Below are 21,794 nucleotides of genomic sequence, written 5' to 3' on the forward strand. Positions count from 1 at the left end.
TCAACAAATTTTATTTACCACTTCTAGTGCCCTAAATTCAATTTTCTTTGCGTAGAATTGTTCAGAATCGCTTAAATTTTAATAAAAAAAAAAATAATTTTTTTTTAATTTTTTGATATTCCAAACCCCTTAATATCGTTCTATTTTCAAGATAATAATACAGCTATCGTAATATTTATATCTTGAAAACTAAGAGTGACCAACAATTATTTCTTGCGCCAGGACACTCAGGGATGTACTAAAGACAGGAGAAACTTTATTTGTTATAATACTCAAAGAAACTTAAGAAAAATATTATTTTCAATTTACTAATGTTTTTCTACTTTATTAAATAATTTTGTTCTCCGAAGCCCTCCCAAGGAGTACGGAATACTCTGTAGCATCGACAAATCGTCTTCAATTATGGAAGCGTTGCCCTATATTGATTCTTTTTAAATTTATTACACTGTCCAACACGATTTTTTTCCGCGATATCCACTAGGTGATTCTTATAGGGTTCCTCGTCCTAAATACGAATCTGAAAGTGAAATTGCTCCATCACCCTTAGTTTTCGAGAAATACGAGATTTTGTAAAAACGGTCGATTTTTAGAGAAAACGTAATACTACTTGAAAACTACGAACCCTAGAAAGTTCTATTTAGTCTTAAAAGATAGAGGAGCGTTTCCTGAATATGAAGACGTATTCCTTTAGAATTATCTGCTTTTTTGAATGCCTGTAAATTAACACCGAAGTTTAAAAAGTTGGCGACGCGAGTACTTTTCACGAAATACTTTTGTATTTTTATGAAAAGTTATTCGTCTAGGTCGAGTTTACTATGCATTATAGGTTTCTGCAAACATTTCTGAAGAGAAAACCACTCGCGGCAAATGTTGGAACTGTTTCTAATCCATACGGTTTGATAAAATGTCAACTCGGTACGCATGAACGGTGTTTTGCCGCTGTACAGCCATTGCTCGCTATGTTTCGGTCAGTCAGGGCCGTCGCTACGGGATTCGCCTAATCGGTGCCACACGCTATCGGTTTTTCTATTACATTTTTAATATTTCATTTGTATTACATTTTTAATATTTCATTTGTATTACATTTTTAATATTTCATTTATACTGCAACTCAACAAAACGGAGACAATTGTCCACTGTTTAAATTTTAATCATTAATTTCCCGTTTTTGTATCTTCAATTATTTGACTTTTACTAATTTGGTATTGAGCAAACTTTATTTAAATCTAAATTGAATTATTTCACAATTAATTCAATCTATAATTGTATATTTTGTTGTTAATTTTTAATGAAAATTGCTACCTATAAAAAATATCTCTTTAGAGCAGAGTTTACCTCCCAAGCACTAACTTAAATAAGGAAAGATGAAAGTATCGGAAAGTAGAAACATTAAGCTTTACAATGGTTTTCTATTCGTCAATGTGGGGTGAATTTTAACAAAGTTACGAGAATTTGATGGTTATTATTCAAGCGCGTGGCGACGATTGTGCAGAACGCATGACGACGGCCCTGATTCACCGATGTAAAGCGAGCGAAGCCTGCGCGCCGGCAAACAGAATTCGTGCATTCTAAATTAATATTTTCTGGATCTGTACGAACTAGAAAACGTTCGAACATTTACCGCGGGTGGTTTTCTCTTCAGAAATGTTTGCAGAATCCTATAATTGGTAGTAAATTCGACCTAGACGAATAACTTTTCATAAAAATACAAAAGTATTTCGTGAAAAGTACTCGCGTCGCCAACTTTTTAAACTTCGGTGTTAATTTACAGGCATTCAAAAAAGCAGATAATTTTAAAGGAATACGTCTTCATATTCAGGAAACGCTCCTCTATCTTTTAAGACTAAATAGAACTTTCTAGTGTTCGTAGTTTTCAAGTAGTATTACGTTTTCTCTAAAAATCGACCGTATTTACAAAATCGCGAATTTCTCGGAAACTAAGTGTGATGGAGCAATTTCACTTTCAGATTCGTATTTAGGACGAGAAACCCTATAAGAATCACCTAGTGGATATCGCGGAATTAAAAAAAATATGGAAGCGTTACCCTATATTGATTCTTTTTAAATTAATTATTATTCCGTTTTAAAGAATGCAATTACTGCAAATTCGATCGAATAACAATTGATACCTTGAAAGTATTGCTTTGTTTCTAGATGTTCGCATACCGATTACACATGCTTTTGAGTTTGATACTCGTAATAGCGATTCTAATGTCAGATACCGAGCACGCGCAATCGGCTGTATTTCAATATAGACTAAAACGACAAGCAGAAAATGACGCTCGTAAATATTGCGGTAGTAGTCTTTCGAGCACCCTGCGAATGCTCTGCGGTAGCGTGTACAACTCCCGGTTCAAAAAAAATACTCCAGGTAATTTCAAATCACGAGAATTTAAAATTCATATCGACCTATAACAAATATCAGAGAAAAAATGATTTGAAATTTTTTTCAGAAATGGAGATGGATTATTACGCGCTCGGTAACGATATGCATCCGTATAGATCTATCGAGAACGCTAGGAAAATGTTGAGATTCCGAAGGAATTCTCTGGGCATTCATCAGGAATGCTGCGTAAAATCATGTTCGACGCAGGAACTGCGCTCCTACTGTGGAAGTCGTTGACAAATCATTTTTGTCTACTCTTTAAATCTAGAAAATGAGCCAGCTCGTCATTTGAAAAAGCCTTCTAAACGCACATTTGTCGTGGTCACGTTAGTCGCGATAATTACGGTCTTAAAAAGTACCGCGATATTTTCCTAGTTTTTGTTTCATCCAGAGTAGTAGTACTCTATACATATAATTTCAAATTTGTATGAAATTTTTACTTCGATTGATAAGCGTAATATTTACTCGTTTTCTTAAATATTTCGTTGAACAAGGAATTTTGTATTTTGTAAACAAATTTAACCATATCGGTAGCTTTATGTCATTTACATTTGTACTTCACCGACGAATCCCATGAGAACAGATTCTAAGTATGTTGTCAACTATATAAACATGTAGTCATTTAGCCAAATTTCTTCTTTTATTAACGTAACAATGGTTAAGAAGGACGTAGTTAGAATTTTCAGGTTAGTTTCTTTTTAAATTTAGCCTTATACGTGATAGAAAGCAAATAAATTATTGATCGTACATGTGAAAATAAAGTTTATTTTTAACAAAAGATTATTATAGGTTAGTTTTCGTTACCAATTTTCTCATAAGATTACATATATATTTTATTCGCGTTACTGTCGATATGTAAGACGAGAATATAATGTTTTCACAAGCTAAGATATTATTTAGTAGAATTCTATTTTAAGAATATGAAGCTTCAATAGATAAAGCCAAGCAACATGTTGTGAATTATTATACTATATGGTACGAGTATTTTACGAGCAATGGAGACAGAGGAAATTTATAGCCTTACACTTGCTCCACCCGTTATATCAAGATTTGCAGTTCAGTGGTCTCAAGACAATCATGTATCGATCATTACAGAGAAGGGAATTCATATTCTTGTAAGTCTTGTGTAAATTATCTTTTTATTTATCTTATTTTAAAATTGTAATCATAAATCTGATTAATTATGTATTGTTCTTTGTTTATATAGGAATTAATACCTACGCCGACGTCTCCTCATTCGATTATAAAATTTTCTCGATCTTTTGTTTACTCACCAACAACTTATCCAACAGAAGTTGTAATAAATAAAGTAGAATCTAAAATCTGGAACATGGGTCGTGAAGATCTTTATTCATTTTTAATAGAAGAGAGTCTAACTCCAAAAATGTCTAACGTTAAGGACATGATACCGAAAATAGTTGATTTAACGTGGTCACCAGAAAATCTAATACATCCAGGCAAATGCTGTCTTGGAATTTTAACATCGACGGGTGCTTGTACAGTTATCCACAAAATTTCGACAGATTGGTATCCCGCGCATGACTTATCCTCTATACGCTATAGAGCTGTAGAGAATGAAATTAATACAAAGCTAGAAAATATTAACGGTAATAATGATTCGTGTCTAACAATAAAAGATTGCATTAACATGCTATATGCTTCTTGCATGACTTGGAGCATACTCTTTGTAGATCATGCGTATCTTTCTGTTGCTTATCGCAATGGAGATATAGTTATTTATAAAATTTTAAAAATATCGGATTGTAATGAAATATCAGAACCTAAAATTGCGGGTACAATACGACTAAATGAAAATGTTAAAATAAATGCTTTGCATTGGATTACAATTAACACAGAAGAACATATGATTATTGTTGGATACTTCGATGGACGCATTTATGGTCTTAGAATTAAAAGTCACAACGAAGTAGTTGAACTTGAATCGGTTGACAAATATTACGATTATGCAGATCGCATTCCCGTTAGCGCTATAAGAACATTTCCTCGAGTTAATTCAATTATAAAAGTTCTTATTTCAAAAGGATCTTTCGTCTTTTTATTACATTTTACGATGAAAAGAACATTAACGAGTATAGAAAATTTACAATTAGAAGGATTCATGATTTCAGGTAAACGATATGTAATTCTTTTATAGAAAAATGGTAGAAATACATATAACCAATGTAATGAAATTAATAACTTTTAGGAGTAACTTGTATAAGTGCAGATTACGCACTAGTTACAACAGAAAATAGTTCGATGTTTGCAATTGATACACAAGAAAATAAATTATCGAAAATCGAAGTAAAAAATGGATTGCAACAAGCTCATGTACGATATCTGGGTCTAGCTCACTCTTTAAGTTACGTAATATTTGTAAATGTAACTTCTCCAAATAGTTTATACGACCATTTAATACTAAAAGAACCAAGCAAGATATGTATGTTTGGCTTAAAAGGTGAACATTGGGATCCATCTTTTATAATAAACAAAAGCGAAGGAGTGAAGTTCGAACAATTATGGGACTGTTTAGAAGTAATTAGGATGAAAGCAACTAAAGCAGCGGAACCTTCAACTGTATTGCCAAAAGTACCATCTAATTTGGAATGTTTGTCTTTACACGAGTTACGAATAGCAATGTGGGTATCGGTGATAATAGAAATTTGCGAGAAGAAAAAAGTAATTCAAGGAATAGGAAGTATAGCAGGAGAAATATCGGAACTACAACCTTTAATTTTTGTCCACACTGCGTGTAATTATCTCGAATGTCTTGTAAATAAATCCTCACTGCTCGAAGAAGAGAAACTCTCTGTAAATTTATTAAGAATGTACTTGGAAGTGTACCTAGCAGGAGAAGAAAACGAAGAACCAACTCTGCTTTCAAAGCGTGTTAAAGATGTTTTACAAAAACTATCGCAATTTAGTTCGATCGGTGTCGAGACTTGTAACTTGTGCGGTGAAATAATAAACGATCTTTCTTGGAAAGTAACAAAATGTCTGCAGGGCCATATACTACCTAGATGTGCTATTACTCTTTTACAAATAACTACAGTGCGATATAGGATGTGTCATGTATGTGATTTAATCTTTCATCCTTGTTTAGATCACGAATTCGAAGAAACAAGGTGTCTTTTTTGTGATATACCCGTGCTTCAGGATAATCGGGTATTAAGCTCGAAATCTTTCGTCTCTATAGAGAAGAGTTTGTCTAGACCACAAAATTTTATTTTCGAGACATTGGAAGATCGAGAAACTGAGGTAATCGCTGATGAATCTTAAGATAAATCATCTCACCTCAGGCAAAAATATACATATATATGCATTTTTAAATTTAAAAGTGACTTTATTTGTATGTATAAAAACTTTACAATGTTACACACACGTACAAATGCGATTACGAAGCGTTATATAATTTATGTAAAATATTGATGTAAAGGACTGTATGAAAATAATGCTACTTTTATATATAACTCAAAATAAAATATTTAATTTAAAAATAACAAATGCAAACTCCATAAGGTTGAATACGTACGTTACCGTTTTCATTTTTGGCGGGCTGCGCATGTCGCATGCATGAAAAGAGCACTTATTTAAAAACACTTTTTTAAACCAATAAATGTTACAAACACGTAGATTTGTAGAGACTTGTATGTGTATTGCACACGTCGCTGTCAATTTAAAGCCATTTAACAAATGTAAATAAATAAATTTAAAAAACTAATACAATTACACGTATAAAGAGACACTGTAAGCGAGATCAAGCATGACCTAACTTTATACAAATTTTTGTAACAAAAAACAGATTTAAAATATGAAAGTAATACATTAGGAAATATACGAAAAATTGATTAGCGTTAGTAAATGTTATTAAACGTAGAACATTGTAGGAAATGGTTGGAAATTGTAAGAAAATTGGAATACAAAAATATAGAGAAGTGCGCATACGCATTCTCCCGGACATTAGAGTAGGGGAGAACTGTAAAATTAACAATGGCGTCAAGCGTCAAGTGAAAACTTGTGAATCCATCAACTATCATCGTTATCTGTCTATAAATTGAGGTGTATTCTTCAAAACACAATACAAACATTGTCACTGGGGTGTACCAATGAAAGTGATTTAGTATAAACTAAGGATATGTGAATATTATTAGGATGCGAATTACTTTCTAGTCGCATATACAGAGTAATGTAATTCTGTTGTTACTTTCGGCTTCTAAGCCAAACTATGAAAATGTTTTGTATATTTTTTAATACAAAATCAGCTTAGAACTTCGTAAATATTTTAGTAGCCGCTATGTCTACTAGTTCCAAGTAAGTAATTATTTAAAAATATATATATTTTCTACTAGAGGTTTTATAAATATTCGAAAAGATTAATTTGAACGGAATAGAACTCTAATTGAATTGGAATTCAATTTATACAGCTCATGCATACCGTATTATTAGGATAACAGATCGATTTTATTTCAGACGAAGTATTAAAACAAAATCACAACAAATGATTAAGCTTGATAAAGCGAAAGATACTCAAAAGTTGATCCGTACTGTGTGCGATGATTCTAGTTCTGCTGAAGAGACGCAACCTTCAGTTAGGCCCTCTTCTGTGAATTTATGCATGGTAGACCTGAAGGATTTACAAAAAAGAAAGAGAGAAAATCGAAAGCACTCTGAAACAAAGTTAAAAAACAGTAGCGAAAGTGGTAATAGTTCAGCAGAACAAAATTCTAAATTAATTTCAGATGATAATACAAAATCTAAGAAAAGAAAAACATCTAAATTGGCTAATGAGAAAATAATAAAAGAAGTACAAAACAAAACTGTAACCGAGTGTAATTCAAAGTCGAAGGAAGGAAACAAATCTAAATTGACTGATGATGATACGATCAAAAAATTACAAAACAGGACAAATGTTTCGTTGTCGGAAGACTGCAATGACAGCGACAGCGAAAAGCAGGAAATATCGCGTAAAGAGCAATTAAAATTAAGCAAACATAGAAAAAATACGAAAAGTATGAAAGTTAAAAACGATGGAAAAAAACAGAAAAGCAGAAACGAAGAATCGGAAAGTAGCGATTCAGAGGTTGAGACTTATGAAAAGCAAACTAGGAAAACAAGAAAAGAACACATAAACTTTTCTAAAGAGGATGTCATCTCTAGTTCTGGCGAAGAATTCCAGAAATCAAAATTTTCTCATATTAGTTCTAGTTACAAGAGAAAGTTATTTCAAGGCAAAGGGGACCATATGTCATCTACTAAGTCAAGTTTAACATTCGAAAAACAGGCAGAAGGTAGAACCGAGATAAGCAAAGAACAAAGTTTGCTTTTCAAGTCTCGTGTTATTAAAATTTTAAATAGATTTAAGGAAGCCTGTTCGGAATACGAGCTATCTATGGAACGCATACAATGGAAATATTTAAAAAAGGATTTAGGAAATCAAGCATCTGCAAATAACGTAATACTTAAATCGAGGAACGTAATTACGAAATTTAAAAGTGACCTTGATACACAAGAGAAAGATTTAGTAAATTTCTATGATGAATGGAGTAAAAGATGCAAATTACGAAATGTAGATTACGAATCTAATTTCTCAAATGAAAATGAAGTATCGCGAACAACAGACTCTAAAAAAAAATCTAGTTTGCCAAAGAAGAAATCATTCTTAGAGGAAGAATGTTTAGTTTCGGAATGCGATAGCGAAGAAATATTTTCTGGTGATGAAAAAAAATGTACTAAAATAACTGGTGACAAAAATAAGGAAGCGGAAGTTTCGATGCCTGATCAAACATCGGAACGATCGGCGAGTGACAGTAATGAAAACGTGTCATCCTCGGAAGATAATCGGGTTGTTTCTCCTATTTTAGTCGATAAAAAGAGAAAGGCAACGTCTGATAAATCAGATGTAAAAGATAAATCAAAAATTGTTGAGGCACGCATGGAGACTTCCGAGGATAATCAAGAAGATTCGAGTAATCTTGACGTCAATAATTCTTTACAAGATATATTCGAAGAATCAACTGAGAAAGTTGATGGTGTTAACGTTGCAAATGAAAAGAAAAGCGAATCTGAGAAAGAGAGTGATCCAGAAAAAGGTATCGATGAAATGGTAACTACAAAAACCAGCGTTAACGAAGATAAAACTTTGCCGGAAACTAAAGAATTGAGTGTTAAATCTGATGATAAACATTTAGATGTAGATAATGTGAAAGCAAATACACCCGACTCCTTTTTTTCTCAAGAAACGTTAACATCAAAAGTAGACGACAATGAATCGATTGCAACAGTTGGGATTGAAAGAGAGGAAAATAATAGTTTAGATAATCTAAATGATGAAGAAGCAGCTAAAAAAGCAATGTTAGAATCAGATTCGGATATATTTCCAAATGAAAAATCTATCCAAATTTCTACAGAAGGTAATTTAAATGATAAATCGAAAGTACAATTTGAGAAAATAAAGTCCACGAGAAAGGAAGAAGCAAATGAAAGAATAGCTAATTCCAGCGACAAAGACAATTCGTCGAGCAAACAAGAGGATGTGGATATAGATGCAGAATTATATGCTAAGCATGCTCTTCTTGAATCGAATTCAGATGATTCTATGAGTCCATCTTCTTCAAAAGAAATGTCCGATAAAACTCACAATTCTGATACTAGTAGTAAGGACAAGTATGCAAAGGCAGCGTTATTAGCTTCGTCGGACAGTGAAAGCTTAAGCTCTGATAGCAACTGCAGTTTACAAAATACAAACGTAGATTCGTCTTTGAAGAAACAGAAGGAAGAGAGGAAAAAAAATTCTTTGCAAGTTGAAGATATATCGACGTTTGACACTAGTGTCAGCGAAAGGGTGAAGAAAAGACGAACTCGTTTAAGCTTAAAATGTGGTTTAGAGAATGATGAAAAATTGAAAATGCGTTGTCATGTTGTTATTGAAAAATTACCGAAACACATTCTAAAGAAGCACGCAAGTGCATTGGAGAAGTCACGACAAGATTTAGATAATAAGGAAATAAAAAGGTATAAAATATATAAAGTATGACCATATTAATTTTAGTAACAAGTTTTTCGAGAATATTTCAATTTTTAGTAAGTATATTTTTGGTATAATTTTTTAATAAAAATTTAAATACGTTTTTTACAGTCTTACAAATTTAGAGAGTCTTAAAAGAGACATCAAGAAAAAAAATTCCTCGCGTCATTCCTCTTTTGTAAAAAAGACTAAAGGAAAGGAAACCGAAGAGACTCTATTGGATCATTTAAAGAGAGTGGAAAACGGAGAATTTGTTGACAATTCTAAAGAAGACTCGGATTTGGAAAGCATGAATCTATCTACAAAAGCAAAAACTACTATACAAACTAACGAAGATTTAATGAAGGAAGCAGATATGGCTACAAAAAAAATGCTTTTAGATTCTACCGATTCGGATAACGGTGATTATTTAAATGAGTTCTTCCTCTATATTAATTTTGTTTAGATTTGGAGCCACTTCATATTCACTCTTACTATATTTTGTGTGAGGTTATAAGCTTATATTAAGACATAATTTATTTTCAATTCGAAGAACAAAAAAAGACTTCGGAAAGCAACAATAGTGAACAGGAGGGAAATGATGGTAAAACAAACGATGAGAAAAAGGAATCATCAAAGAAAACAAAACAAAATAGTTCGACGAACAATGAGGTAAGAATTTATACGCGATACTATTTTGATGTTGTTTGAAAAAATCACCCATTGTTCGTATGAAAAAATGTCGATTTTTGTGTTGATGTAATTAGGATGACGAAGAGGAACGAGAAAAAGGGAAATGGAGGCGAAACAAAATATTGACAATGAAGTTCTCAGATTCCGATTCGGATGTTGCAAAGGAGAAGTTGGAGAAGAAAAAACAAAAATTACGAGAAAAAGAAGAAGAAAATCATACGTGGGTTACTTAACATGCTTCTTAGTTAAACAAAAATAACGTATTGAATAAATTAAACAATTTTTTTAAATAGAGATTCTTCGGACGAGAACGCGGTTATTAAACGTAAAAGAAGAAATCGTAAAATTGTCGATTCTGATTCAGACCTACAGTTAGTGACTTCTGATTCAGATTCCAGTAGTTTAATAATAGTGAAAGATAATAAATCTTCGGACAGTGATTTTTCGGTAGGAAGAAAACAAAACAAGATATCTAAACGTAAAACACATAAATCTTCTGATTCGGATTCTTCGCCTGTAGAAAAGAGGTACGTTTTGGAGGAAATGTCCATATGGAGGACTTCGGTGACTTTTGATAATGCCTTTGTAACAATATTATATTTACATATTTACATATTTACATATTAGACCAAAAAAGAAGAGAAAACGTATTAGAAATATGGACAGCGATAGCGAAGATAATTCCGATGATCTTATGAGCTCTCAAGGAACACCTGGGAAGAAAGGTCGTAAAAACATTCGGAAAGTACTAAAAGATAAACACATTGCAGACGATACAAAACAAGCTGCAAAGGAAGAAGAGGAGAGACTTAAACGCATCGCTGAACGACAAAAAGTAGTATGTATTTGTGACTGCGCACAATTAGTTCGAAGTTTTACTAGAATTTGTGTATAAGAACGAGTATTAACTTTCTTTTTCTCAAATATAGTACAATGAAATGTATGAAGCAAGGTTGGCTGGCGAGGAAAAAGTAGATAAATTGGTGTTAGATTTTGATCCTGAAACAAAAGAAGAACTATTAAGTGTTCACAAGGATTTGGTAAAGCGTTTGAAACCACATCAAGCAAAAGGAATAAAGTTTATGTGGGACGCCTGTTTTGAATCCCTTGAAAGGATGAAAACTTCTTCAGGATCTGGATGTATAATTGCGCATTGCATGGGACTTGGAAAAACCCTTCAAGTAATTGCTCTAATACATACGCTTTTAACACACGAAAAAACTGGTATCAACACTATCATGGTCGTTTGTCCCTTATCTACGGTACTTAACTGGTACAATGAATTTAATTTATGGCTAAAGGACGTTGATAACGGGGACATTGATATTTTTGAATTGACTAAGTAAGTAATTTTTGGAATTAACTTGCATACAATATATGAGTACATATTCAATTACAGTAATTTGTTCATAATTTTGTTACAGATACAAACAAAATGTAGAACGAGCAACTTTACTAAAATCTTGGCAGAGATCTGGTGGTGTACTTATTATTGGTTACGAGATGTTCAGAAATCTTAGCGGAGCCAATAATAGAATGCGAAAAGCTATGAAAGAAGAAATCCTACAGTGTTTGATTGATCCTGGTCCAGATTTGATAGTTTGCGATGAAGGTCATTTATTGAAAAATGAAGATAGCGCTCTTAGTAAATCTATCAAGCGTATTAAAACGTTACGAAGAATTGTACTCACGGGAACACCGTTGCAGAACAATTTAATAGAATGTAAGTAGCTAATAATAATATCGAATAATAAGTATCTTCACAATTGAAGAACGTCCGATATTTATGTATCTAAATCATTTTTGTTTTACAGATCATTGTATGGTACAATTCATAAAACCTAACCTTCTAGGAACGAGGAAGGAATTTTTAAACAGATTTGCAAATCCGATAACCAATGGCCAATTCGATGATTCTACCGAAAGTGACGTTAAACTAATGAAAAAACGTGCTTACGTTTTGCACAAAATGTTGAAAGGGAGTGTACAGAGATTTGATTACTCTGTATTAATGCCCTTTCTACCACCGAAACATGAATATGTAATTTTTGTGAGTTTAACCGATGTACAAATTAAAATGTATCAGCACTATTTGGATAACTTTGCGAGGTAAGTAAGACAATCTTCTTTAATGTATAACATTTAATCGAAGTTTTTTTTAATACGTGCTATTTTGTCTAGACAACAACGTGCCGCTGGTGGATCACTTTTTGCAGATTTTCAAGTATTACAAAGAATATGGACGCATCCCATGGTTTTACGTTTAAACTCAGAAAAGAATGAAAAAGCGAGAGAAAAGAAATATTCTTCGACTGATACCGAAGGTTCTTTGAGGAATTTCATTGATGATGGTAGTAACTCTGAGTCTGATAGTAGTAGTTCAAGTAATACGACGGACGATGACGTTAAAAGCATCAATTCCAATTATTCGACAAAAAATAGGAGAAGTACAAGAAATAATAACATAGGTATGGTTTCAATTCGTTGTTACAAGTACTTCAATTGTACATCGAGTAACAAATAAACTATTGTTGTGTTCAGACGTTGAAGAAGATTTGAAACTAGAGGAACCCGAAAAGAAAGAAGAGGAATGGTGGTTACAGTTTACTCAACCCGAAGATTTCGATGACATGAGGATTTCCGCTAAATTGATGCTCCTTTTTGGTATTTTAAAGGAATGCGGACAAATAGGTGACAAAGTGTATGTCTTTCATATATTGCTTTAACATTCTTCCTTAATCAGAAATTTTAATGTAACAAATTATATATGTATATTATTTAAAAAATATCTTTCAGATTGATATTTTCACAGTCTTTATATTCATTGACTTTAATTGAGCAGTTTCTTGAAAAAATCGATGATGCAACGCAAAACGATACATCTTCGGAATACCTTGTCGGACACAGAGACAGTTGGACGGTAGGTTTGGATTATTTTCGACTGGATGGTCAAACCTCTGCCGATAACAGAAATAGATGGTGTAAAATATTTAATAAACCATCGAACACAAGAGCCAGATTATTCTTGATATCGACGCGAGCAGGAGGATTAGGAATCAATTTAACTGCTGCCAATCGTGTCATTATATTCGATGCAAGCTGGAATCCTTCCCACGACGTTCAAAGTATATTTCGTGTATATAGGTATGACGTATTAGCTCACCGAAGAAATGCTTTACAATGATTTTCTGTAATACATTTGATTCACAGGTTCGGGCAGAAAAAACCGTGCTACATCTATCGGTTTTTAGCGGCTGGAACAATGGAAGAAAAAATATATAATCGACAAGTGACAAAGTTGTCGCTTTCCTGCAGAGTTGTTGACGAACAACAAATAGAACGTCATTATAGCAATAACGATTTAAGCGAGTTGTATAAGTTCGAACCGAATACGTCTGGCGAAAAACCAACTTTAAATTTACCGAAAGACAGAGTACTAGCAGAAATATTTTTGAAATATAAAAATTTCGTGGAGAATTACCATGAACATGATTCTCTTCTGGAAAACAAGGTCTTGGAATATTTTCATCGATAAAATGTCGATAAAACTTCGTTTGCTAAAGTAAATTAATTTTACATAGACTGAAGAAGAATTAGACGAAGAAGAGAGAAAGCAAGCTTGGTTAGAATACGAGGAAGAGAAGAAAGGAAAACCGATGCAAATGTATCCAACGGTGGCACCTATTTCAAATAGCGCATTTTTAAATCATTATGGCTTGCCAGCATCGGGACATCTTGGTACAGATTACGAAAAGTTTAGAGAACTCATTCGCAAAGACGTAAGTATACTATTATTGTTTATTACCCTCGAAAATTGTCCGTTTTTATGTGGTATGATCTCATTGTAATTTACACTACAGTATCCCAATGCAACACCAGAGTTTCAACAAATGATGACAGCGAAGGCGTTAACGGACATGTACAATTATTGGGAACGACAGACTTTCCAGAATACTTCTTCAAATCAAATGACTTATCAGGTATTTAAAAGTATTAAATTATCTTTCGATTGATATTTAATTGAAGTATCATAAATTACAGAACGCAGGAGTAATGCCAACACAGTTGAGAACACAAGTGCCGAATTTGAGTAGAATGCCACTTTTACAGAATCTTAATACAATAAATATCAATGGTCAAACAAGGGATGAGCTTCCGATTACTAATCAAAGTAATGGCCCTAAATCTAGGAATGGTGACGACGACGTTGTAGAGGTAACATTCATGCGTTGATATTCTTTTATTCGAATTTCGATACTTGGTCGTGCTTGTCTTTAATATAGATACTACGAACGAAATTCTGGATAAATCTATTTAGAAAGAATTTACAGAATAGAAGGGATCAAAGTATGTAAAAACTATCTGCATTTGTGACAATTAAAAAAATTACTCTATAATTTCAGATCACTTCAACTGCAGTTAGTAAGACAAATAAGACCCAAGAAGAGTGAACAGCGTGAACAAAATAAATGTTAGTAAACTAGATAATCGCAATGGTCATGTTGTATTGTTCTAGGTATATTGAAAATTTAGTTTTTGTTGCTAGATCATGAGTTTTTTTATTAATGGAGTTTTTCATTTACATAGACATTATATGTATTCCACAAGCTTTACCATCGCTAAGGATAGTAATAATTTTTAACGTATATCGAATAGTATCAGTATTATTGTAATATAGTATTATTACTAAAACCTTGTGTTTTTATTAAGTATATCTAAGTTAAAAAAAATTATATATAAAAGTACGTAATTATGAGTGTGCAAATATTTGATATATTACTACAACGGTTAGAAGAGATTTTTATACTAATATAGATTAATGTTAGTAATGTAACAAAGAAATCGAAAAATAATTTAATACTTGAACATTTCAGGTAAAGCGCTTCTCCAGCCACGTTGCAGCAAAATTTTTAATTCTTTTTTTATATGTTCGTATTTTAGCGAATTTGCGACATTTCGAATTTCAGACTCATATTTTTCGTGATCGTACAATTCCTCTGCTATAACGTTATTCCAATCTGGTGCTTTCGTTTCAGGTTTAAACGGTAGCCAAGCAGTATAACGATATCTATTTGACCTGAGAGTATATCCCATAGCTTTAATCTGTTTCAAACGTGGTTCATCGCTGTTTGGATTTATCGAAGGTTCGACACTTGGTCTTGGATACTGTCCAAAGGCCGCTTTTTTCCATGTTAGGGTCTGTAAGTTGATAAATATAAATATCGAAAATTCAAATTTTTAATACACTGTTTATAACATGGTATCTAATTACTTAAATACATGTCACTACGAAAGATTAAGGTCACTAAACAATGAGTCTTAATTACCGTTACCTCTTCGTTTAAAGCAGCTCTTACAAGTGGCATAAGAGAAATTCCTTCGCTACAAATTGTTTCTGTACGAGGAAAATTCTTCTCATTCGAACAAATAGGTATCGAAATGTTTGCTAAATCTGCGATGGTTGGAAATAGATCAACTAATTCCACCACCGAATCTATAATTATTTGCTTTCCGAGTGCATCAAAGATACCATATTTACTTTGCATATTTTTCAGTTTTCTCTTGGAATACAGGAAATGTTCTTCCAGAGAATTGTTTTTTCTTAGATGTTTTGTATTTAATATAAGTCCTGGAATCGATATTATTAGAGGTACTCTTAGCGCAACGTCGAAATTACTATATTTTGCCCATACCGCATGTTCTCCTAATGACCATCCTGTTCGAGTATTAATTTGGTAGATTTTGATTAGTAGTAAAATAAATATTGATTGATACTTTGAGAGTATACCGTTATTTTCAAGTCTTATTCAAGAACGCTTGACTTACCATGATCAGACGTTAATATTATAGTAGTATTTTGTCGAATAGATAAAATTTCCAATTGATTTATTAGTTTACCAATTAGTTTGTCGATATAAGTTACAGTTGCATAATAGGATTGTATAATTAATTTGCCAAAAGATCCTAAAAATCGCAAAGAAATAGAGGTGTAATGCTTTTAACTTCTGGATAAATTTCGACAGTACTTGGTATTTTTTCCCATGGAAATTTAAGATTCAAAGCTTCTATGTCTTTTCTTTTTCTCAAATCTATCCATGGATTATAAGCAATGCTACTAATGTCCTTTGGCCATTTATACGGAGTGGGTACCTCAAATTTATGTAGCGGATGATATTCTGTAAAATTCTTTCTATAAGTGTGACTTTCAAGTATTTATATTCCATTATTGTAATTGTCATAAATGGTAATTACAATAAAATTTACTTAGATATTTTTTAGGGTATTTAAAAGGTATGTGTGGTTTTTGAAACCCAACTGCCAAAAAAAAAGGTTTAGGGCTCCTTGCTTGGTCTTGTATAAAACGTTTAGCTTCTTTAAGTATTTCTATGTCTGGCAATGTTTTATTTGGCATTGATGAAATTTTAACTGGACATATCTAAAAGTAGATTTCAAGTCGTTTCATATGTTTGCTATTTTATTATATTAGTCTGTTAAAATAATTGTCAAGTATTACAAGATTTTGTGCAGGTAGTAATCGCAAATTTGGTTGACAAACTGGAGCATCTTTATATCTTTCTGTATACGGATGAAAAGGTATTTCTGTCCACGAGTAAGGGCTATCGTCGGAATAGTTCGAACTAATTCCTGTGAAAAATTAACGAGAATGTAGAATAATTATAATTATAACGGATGGTAAGGACTAGAGACCTGGATGAAAAACTTTTCCTATAGATTTAGTAATGTATCCGTTATTTTTAAAATGTTGCGGCAATGTTGTAAAATTGCCAACATCTCTTCGCCAGTAACTATAAAAGTCGTAAAGTTTGAGCGTATCTGGCCTTCTACTTGTTAGAAATGAATTTCTACTTGGTGCACATAAAGCTTGCTGAAACAATTTATTATTCAAGTATTTTTGTACTACTTTCTTCTAAAATATATTTTACGTATTCATCTGTAAGATGTCTATAATATTTTAATATTCTGATTGCTAATTTTCCGATACAAGTGTGTTCCACTTTGTCTAACCTCTAACCTGAACAAATGTTTGGGAAAAAATGGCAGACTCCCGAGCTAATCGGTCTATATTCGGTGTATAAGCTTTTGCGTCGCCGTAACACCCCAAAGATGTTCTCAAATCGTCAATGATTATCAAGAGAAAATTTTGTTTTTGCGCGATGCACAAATTAATTGAAATCACAAGATAAAATATGAGAAACATCTCCGGTGCGATTGATCACGATTATGTGAAAGACATCTTCGTTCGAATTTAACTAACAATAAGTGGATCGAACGATGCATCTTAAGACTATTTTAATTTTTTATTGGATGGATCATTTTAGGTACAAGCTAAACTAAAAATTTACTCATATCTTTATCTCGCTATTGCACTTTATTTCTCAACGTACAGACATACAAATGAAAATGCTGTGTAATACTTACAATTCTACAATATCTAGTATAATAACTACAATGACATGTGTAATATAAATTACATCAAAATGATACAATAATATAAAATAGTAAAAATCAGTATGGAAAGTTAAGAGTTTTATATAACATGCGCGCAAATTATTGCAGCAAGTCCTTTCATTTTTTTTTTGCACTTTATTTTTAAGTTTGCCAAACCAGGCCTGTCAATCTACGAAATTGTAATTGTATTTGCATTTATGCTTGCATTCATCGAGTGTACGTACAAGACTTTACTTCTTGAGACTGTCTGAATTGCATTTCATATTTTTAAAGTAGTTCAGAGTTACCTTTAAACTCTTGTACTTTTAAGAACGAAATGCATGTAAATTCCTTTCTTAAAAATTGAATACTTTTTTTGTTGTTATTTAAAATACAAAAAGAAATCGAATACTGTTCAAATATTCTCTGTGAATTAAGTTAGAAAACTTTTATTATATATAATAGTATCATTTGTTTGATAATTCGAACTCGTGGAAATAAAATTCAGACAGTCCTTGAGTTTGATCTCTTTAGTTCGCATTTCCTATTTTATTCAGAGTTAGAATCATAAAAATGTGAGTATCTAACAAGGGCCATTGTATTCAAAATCGTAATGAAAACGTAACAAAGAATGACTAGTCAACGAGATAAGGACTAAAAAGGAATAGACGAGTTGATTAAGAAGAAGGAAAACAATTCGTTTTGTAAGTCGAATACATACGACCCTGGCGAAATACTCTGCTTTATACTGCTACAATTATTTATCATCGCGGTTAAAGACACTAGTTCATCTCGAATCAATCTCGAATTTCCTTTTTAACGACTGACGATAATCTTTGTTCATCAGTATTTTTCGTACAATCATTTACATTAATATTATGCTTTGCCTTAAAGTCAGTCTTAAAGTTTACTTGCGGGCTGGTAGCATCATCTTTGAACATTTCAGTATAATGAAAACTACTCCCATTTCCAGTCTTTGTATTTGTGCTAGCATTATTGCCAGTACCATTTGAGTGCACTTCACTGAAGTGTTTATATAACATTACCGTTGTACTGAACTCTGTTTCACATCCTGGAATTTTGCATCTAAAACATGTCTTTTATTAAAGCTGTGTCAAAACGGTTGTACAGTAACAAATTCAGAAACCTTACTGAAAAGTTTAGCACATCAATGATATAAGGAAGGATAGCAGTTATTTTCTTTTTAGTATTAATTATGAAACGTAAGAATTGAATGTACAGTCATAAGACTTACCGAAATACTTCGTTATTTTTAGTTCCTTGTACTACTGGCAGTTTTGAATTAGCATGATTGTCCTGGTAATGTTTCCATAGACCAGTCACATTACTCACTTGTGCTCCACAGCCAGGAATCTTGCATCTATTTAATAGACGATAAGTTAGCAAAAAATAATCGATCTAGAACACGAGTATACTAGAAATATTCGTACTTACAAGAAAAAACTGACAGTCGAAGCTTTCCCTTGTTTTAGTTTGACTATCGGTTTGCTAGAATTTGAATTAATTGTATTAGCTACTAATTTATGACTGTCCTGGTGATGACGATAATGGGATATGTATTTATATTTTCTCCCACAGCCGTTGGTGGCACACTTATAGATTTCTTGTTTGTATCTGGACATACGTTGTTTCTTTGGAGTATACTCTTCGTCGTCTGAACAGTTACTATTCGTTTCCAAGGTATTTTCTTCATTTTTCGAAGAATCGCGATCGTGGTCGCTTCTGAAGATTCGTTCGAGATTATCCAATTCTATTCTGTGGTCTTGATTCCTGGAATTTATATTACACACCTCGTTCTTTGAATTCTTTGTAATGGTAATATCACCATTCACGTAAACTACGTTACTTTTTTCTTGGGAATGTTCTACTTGTAGTTCTGAACATTTGTTCATATTGCCTTCGTACTTGGATAGAAAATTTTCTGTATTTAAAATTAGATTTTCAGTTATAGGATATCCATCGGATTCTTTCAAGGATTCGCCAGTAGAAGAATAGTCTTCCTTGTTCGAGTTATCGTTTGGAATATTCCGATCGTGAGGGACCTCCTTTTCTTGTTGTTGTATAATGTCGCTTCTACGAATACTTTGCTCGTTACTATCGTCGTACTGGTGTCCCGTAATTGCAAATGTTTCGCTCGTTCTCTTTTCATAGCAATCTTCTGTACTCTGTACGACTTCTTCGTCCATTGCATTTTCAAGGTCTTCAAAACATATTACTTCTGGTTCAGTTGGCAGTGTTGGCGGTTGTCTGTGGCAGCTTTCGATATGTTCTTCTAGATTACTACTGGTTGAATGTAAAGATCCACAGTTTGTGTACGGACATATAAATACATTTGTTTCGTTATTATGCCACTCTTGATAATGACGCCACATACTTCCAGGATCTGACAATTCCTCTCCGCATCCCGGTTCCCGACAGCTAGATAAATAGATAAATAAATAAATAAATAAATATAGGAATCGCATCAATGAAAACATCGTATTCGCGAATATAATTATACGATTAAAGTCGATCCGTATTCCGATCTTTGCTCTTCAAAATTAACAATTGTCTTTGACACTTGTAATCTAAAACGAGAAATTAACTTACATAAACCTAATTTTTAAGGCTTCAAGAGCCTCGTGTGTTTTGTATTCATCTTGATTAGTGAATACTTTACCGCAACCTCGTTGTTTGCAAGTATATATTTCCTGAAAAATATAGTCGATCATTTTCAAAAATCCGCTATTCAGCGGCATAATTAAAGAAAGGAGGTGCGATAGGTCGGCGAAGGTGGAGAAACGCCGTATGATTTGTTTTGAGTTAGGGGTCATTGAACCCGTTAAATGGCTCCGGCGATTTTACCTTTTTTGGGGCGATTTCCTCGATGGTGCGGTTCCTCGATACAAATCTAATGACGCTGACTTCGGTAGGTCTGTCCGTGCAGGTGTCCGTACCCTGGCCCATCCTGGCCAGCATTCGAGGGAAACGGCTAATGACGACGCGTTTCGTAGCTCACATAACCTGCACTCACCGACGGCAATTCGTAGCGAATTTTTCCTACACCTTGAATGAAAGCCGCGAATGCACGATCACTTCCACGAACGGGATGCTTTGTCGGGCTACTTACCAACAAAGTGCGCTCCCGTTCGCGCCGAAATATCTTTCCTCTCGCACCTCACATTCTACCGTCGTCAATAATATCAATCACTTGTTGTCATTCCAGTGCACGGGCTACTGTCGTTTTTCTGTCCACCATTAATGCAGCTAACATCTCAACCTATCATTGAGAACCACTGTCAGAGGATGCGCCCTCCAAATTGAACGTGACACACTGGGTGCATCCGGAAAGGCCACCGCTCGGTGAGCCGCTCAGTGAGCGGGTTTTAACACTGGTGGCGCCATCGTTGGCAAAACGACCAAGTTTGTAGTAAAAAATAGTTGGCACTGTTTACGCTAAATGGCGTTACTAACTAGTTCAGTTCAGTGCAGTTTTTTATTAAAGTACATATTTAGAACTTGCACGTGTATCATGCATATTATTGTTAGTAATTCAACCTGATATTCACGTAAGCATATGTAAATATATACATGTCATATATATTGTTGTGGAACGCGTCGTGCGGTGATAGGGAATTTTCTGACGTGTATAAGGTGCCCGTGGAGCGCTGAACCGCTCTGCCCGGAGAGGCGCGTGAAATAAAAAATTCGAAATACTTTTAGGAAAAAGCAAAGACGTTTATTCAGTCGACTCGTTTGGTTTTAAATCGTTTCGTAGTTCGTTAACAGAGGTTCGATTACGATTGAACTCTCCGGAAAAATCCTCGCTCGATCTGCTGTTTCTTCGGAAGATTCTCGATCCTCCCTTCGGGTTGTCCTGGTCCAACCGGGGGTTGCGCCCTAATCCTTCTATCGGTGATCTTCATCGATCTCGGATCCACCCCTGAGTCGGGTGGAGGTGGGAGTCGCGCGGCCATGTTTGTGCAAGGCTACATGTGAAAAGGGAAAGCGCGGAGCTCTAGAGAGAGAAAACGCGCCAGCGAGACACAGCAACCCTTAAGGAAATTTATTACCCTCTTGAAGAAGTCGCCGGAAACGCGAACCGAGGTACAGCGCGAGTCTATTATTTTCAAGGATCTTACGAGCTGGAACAAAAGCTAACTCGACTCGAATTCTAAAGAAATGCATTCCAACGGAAACGGCGATTCGACACGGCCTATAATGAATCCATTAAGTATTTTCAGCGAACGTTCCCTTTTCTCT

At 33.6% G+C, this 21,794-nt stretch overlaps 4 protein-coding genes across 12 annotated transcripts; 2 read left to right on the forward strand and 2 right to left on the reverse strand.

Annotated features, from left to right (window-relative positions):
- The first annotated feature begins 2,640 nt into the window (after positions 1–2,640).
- Positions 2,641–6,156, forward strand: LOC128881507 (uncharacterized). Of its 4 annotated transcripts, none has more exons than XM_054132621.1 (4): positions 2,641–3,072; positions 3,322–3,501; positions 3,594–4,515; positions 4,593–6,156. In XM_054132621.1, exons 2-4 carry the CDS (start codon positions 3,382–3,384, stop codon positions 5,663–5,665), a joined length of 2,115 nt encoding a protein of 704 aa, XP_053988596.1. In that variant the 5' UTR covers positions 2,641–3,072; positions 3,322–3,381; the 3' UTR covers positions 5,666–6,156. The 4 variants fall into 4 exon arrangements, with proteins under 4 accessions (XP_053988596.1, XP_053988595.1, XP_053988597.1 ...); XM_054132620.1 differs by having other exon boundaries at positions 3,304–3,501; positions 4,593–6,155; XM_054132622.1 differs by having other exon boundaries at positions 2,641–2,976; positions 3,304–3,501; positions 4,593–6,155.
- Positions 6,157–6,339: 183 nt separating this feature from the next.
- LOC128881505 (transcriptional regulator ATRX homolog) lies at positions 6,340–15,395 on the forward strand. Of its 4 annotated transcripts, none has more exons than XR_008458094.1 (19): positions 6,340–6,697; positions 6,857–9,397; positions 9,522–9,811; positions 9,943–10,061; positions 10,157–10,302; positions 10,376–10,609; positions 10,710–10,920; positions 11,012–11,424; positions 11,507–11,805; positions 11,897–12,191; positions 12,264–12,550; positions 12,624–12,783; positions 12,879–13,226; positions 13,293–13,593; positions 13,664–13,861; positions 13,943–14,062; positions 14,124–14,297; positions 14,486–14,598; positions 15,119–15,395. XR_008458094.1 is itself a non-coding variant. In XM_054132616.1 (19 exons), the coding sequence occupies exons 1-18, from the start codon at positions 6,681–6,683 to the stop codon at positions 14,531–14,533; spliced, it is 6,201 nt and encodes a 2,066-aa protein (XP_053988591.1). In that variant the 5' UTR covers positions 6,340–6,680; the 3' UTR covers positions 14,534–14,553; positions 15,119–15,395. The 4 variants fall into 4 exon arrangements, 3 of the variants coding, with proteins under 3 accessions (XP_053988591.1, XP_053988592.1, XP_053988590.1); XM_054132616.1 differs by having other exon boundaries at positions 14,486–14,553; XM_054132617.1 differs by lacking the exon at positions 14,486–14,598.
- On the reverse strand, positions 14,919–17,301 carry LOC128881509 (iduronate 2-sulfatase). Of its 2 annotated transcripts, none has more exons than XM_054132625.1 (8): positions 17,116–17,301; positions 16,791–16,968; positions 16,597–16,727; positions 16,347–16,518; positions 16,109–16,258; positions 15,909–16,046; positions 15,416–15,798; positions 14,919–15,281 (listed from the first exon to the last, which is right to left on the reverse strand). In XM_054132625.1, the coding sequence occupies exons 1-8, from the start codon at positions 17,299–17,301 to the stop codon at positions 14,937–14,939; spliced, it is 1,683 nt and encodes a 560-aa protein (XP_053988600.1). In that variant the 3' UTR covers positions 14,919–14,936. The 2 variants fall into 2 exon arrangements, with proteins under 2 accessions (XP_053988600.1, XP_053988598.1); XM_054132623.1 differs by having other exon boundaries at positions 15,410–15,798.
- A 1,027-nt stretch (positions 17,302–18,328) lies between these two features.
- On the reverse strand, positions 18,329–21,054 carry LOC128881510 (uncharacterized). Of its 2 annotated transcripts, none has more exons than XM_054132627.1 (6): positions 20,658–21,054; positions 20,397–20,597; positions 20,142–20,242; positions 18,987–19,970; positions 18,787–18,912; positions 18,329–18,617 (listed from the first exon to the last, which is right to left on the reverse strand). In XM_054132627.1, exons 2-6 carry the CDS (start codon positions 20,508–20,510, stop codon positions 18,329–18,331), a joined length of 1,614 nt encoding a protein of 537 aa, XP_053988602.1. In that variant the 5' UTR covers positions 20,511–20,597; positions 20,658–21,054. The 2 variants fall into 2 exon arrangements, with proteins under 2 accessions (XP_053988602.1, XP_053988601.1); XM_054132626.1 differs by having other exon boundaries at positions 20,662–21,053.
- Positions 21,055–21,794: the final 740 nt, after the last annotated feature.

This window comes from Hylaeus volcanicus, chromosome 8, assembly GCF_026283585.1.
Source record: "Hylaeus volcanicus isolate JK05 chromosome 8, UHH_iyHylVolc1.0_haploid, whole genome shotgun sequence".
In the NCBI taxonomy this organism is placed as follows: Eukaryota; Metazoa; Arthropoda; class Insecta; order Hymenoptera; family Colletidae; genus Hylaeus; species Hylaeus volcanicus.